The 1,649-nt window shown below is 36.1% G+C and overlaps 1 protein-coding gene across 1 annotated transcript in view; it reads left to right on the plus strand.

Moving 5' to 3' along the window:
* The window catches only part of PRDM6 (PR/SET domain 6), a 119,872-nt gene extending 118,552 nt beyond the window's left edge, over positions 1-1,320 (plus strand). Inside the window, exon 8 of the mRNA XM_019555320.1 lies at positions 882-1,320. Coding sequence (XP_019410865.1) covers positions 882-897 — 16 coding nt within the window. The 3' untranslated portion in view covers positions 898-1,320. The remainder of the gene's footprint in view (positions 1-881) is intronic.
* Positions 1,321-1,649: the final 329 nt, after the last annotated feature.

Genomic DNA, 1,649 nt, shown 5'->3' on the forward strand with positions numbered 1-1,649 from the left:
CCTTCCCCCCTCCCCCAACCACAACAGACTTCGTTTATGGCCTAATTACCGAATCTTTTCCTGAATCAATTCGGATGCTTCGAATCAATTCAGAGCTTTTAATTGGCCTCCCAGTTCGATTTGGAGATTTGGTCCCCAAATGTAGAGATATGTATATATATGGTGGCAGTTAATTTTAATTGTGGGAAAACATGTATTTGGGGGATTTTAATTAGAGAATTGGCAATTAGATAATTTTGGATTTTTAAACAGAGAAAATCAGACTTCCTGCTAATTTTCTTGGAGAATATGCCCCTCTCCCAAGCCTTTTATACTCTCTTGTCTTGGCGGAGTCATGTTCATAAGTGCCCATGAAGTGTTTGGACAGGTCAGACACATAATATAGGAATGCCACTGGATGGCAGAGCCCCACAAGACTAAGTCCCTTTAAGTAACTAGCTCTGTGCTACTTGGCAAGATGTTTTGCCATTTGAAATGACCATGTACCTTTTTCAAATGTTGTCACTTTGGTATGAATAAATGTAAAAAGCCTGCCTGCCTTTGGTGGCAGGTATAGTGCTTAAAGAAGGAAATTCTATTTTCCTTTAGTCAATTTAGACATTTCTATCTGCATGCTGCAGTAGCAGCTAATCGGTTTAACAACCGCTATAGAATACACAATATAGAGACTATTTCAATGTTTTTAAGTTCCTGCTGTAAAGAAGATGTGCATTGTTTCAAGGTAGGACTCTGCAACTTCTGGCTTTTAGACACTCTGAACAGTGCTAGGAGGAGGACTGTTGAAGAACTGATTTTTCTTATGTGAAAAATTTCAATAAAAATTACATTCCCCTTTTTATTTTCTTTTAAAACAAAAGCCAATTCATGTGTTTTGGTTTTAGGTTACTGACATCTTGAAACTGAAAAATTTCTAGAAGAGAAGACATTTGTGAAGATTTCCATTTTGTTAAGTAAACCATTCTTTGTCAGAAAAACACTTTAAACAGAATTTTTTACCAGCGATACCTACAAGTGTAAATCACAGTTATTTGGGTAATCTTAATTATGTCCTTCCATGTGTTTGTTTCCTCAATTATTCCTTAACTATTTTAGGTGGTCTAATGAAAGATATCAGATTTACCCAAAGAACCTTGTCTGCCTGTTTTTTTACACACTGAAATCTGTGACTTACAAAATAGTTGTGTTTTTGACATGACTTCAGTGGCATTCCCACTCAAATTTTCTGGTACGAATGTTTAGACTTAACTCCCTACAGCCTTGTCTTAACCAGCAAAATAAAGAAAGGTATGTTAACCGCATGTATCTGTCTCCAAGTAAAAGCTTTTACATGTATTAGTGTCTAATTAAAAGATCATAACAACACCTGAATTGATGCATAGCTTTTCTGTTTTCCCTTCAGTTTGTAAGTGCCTTCCCAGTACAGAAGTTTCCTGTATTGAATAATTCAACTGTGACCAATATAGATGTGGGCTCTTACTTCCCTTCTTTATTACATAATGCTGTCCACCGGCACACTAAGTGCTAAACCTTATTGTAAATTCACATCTAATCTGTTAAACAGGTACCATCCTGATGTGCAGCTGCTTCAATATATTGTTGCTTAAAATACATTCTCAAAATGATAATGGAGATCAGAATCTCACATGCTG

Source organism: Crocodylus porosus, unplaced genomic scaffold, assembly GCF_001723895.1.
Source record: "Crocodylus porosus isolate Cpor-Errol unplaced genomic scaffold, CroPor_comp1, whole genome shotgun sequence".
NCBI classification, from domain to species: domain Eukaryota; kingdom Metazoa; phylum Chordata; order Crocodylia; family Crocodylidae; genus Crocodylus; species Crocodylus porosus.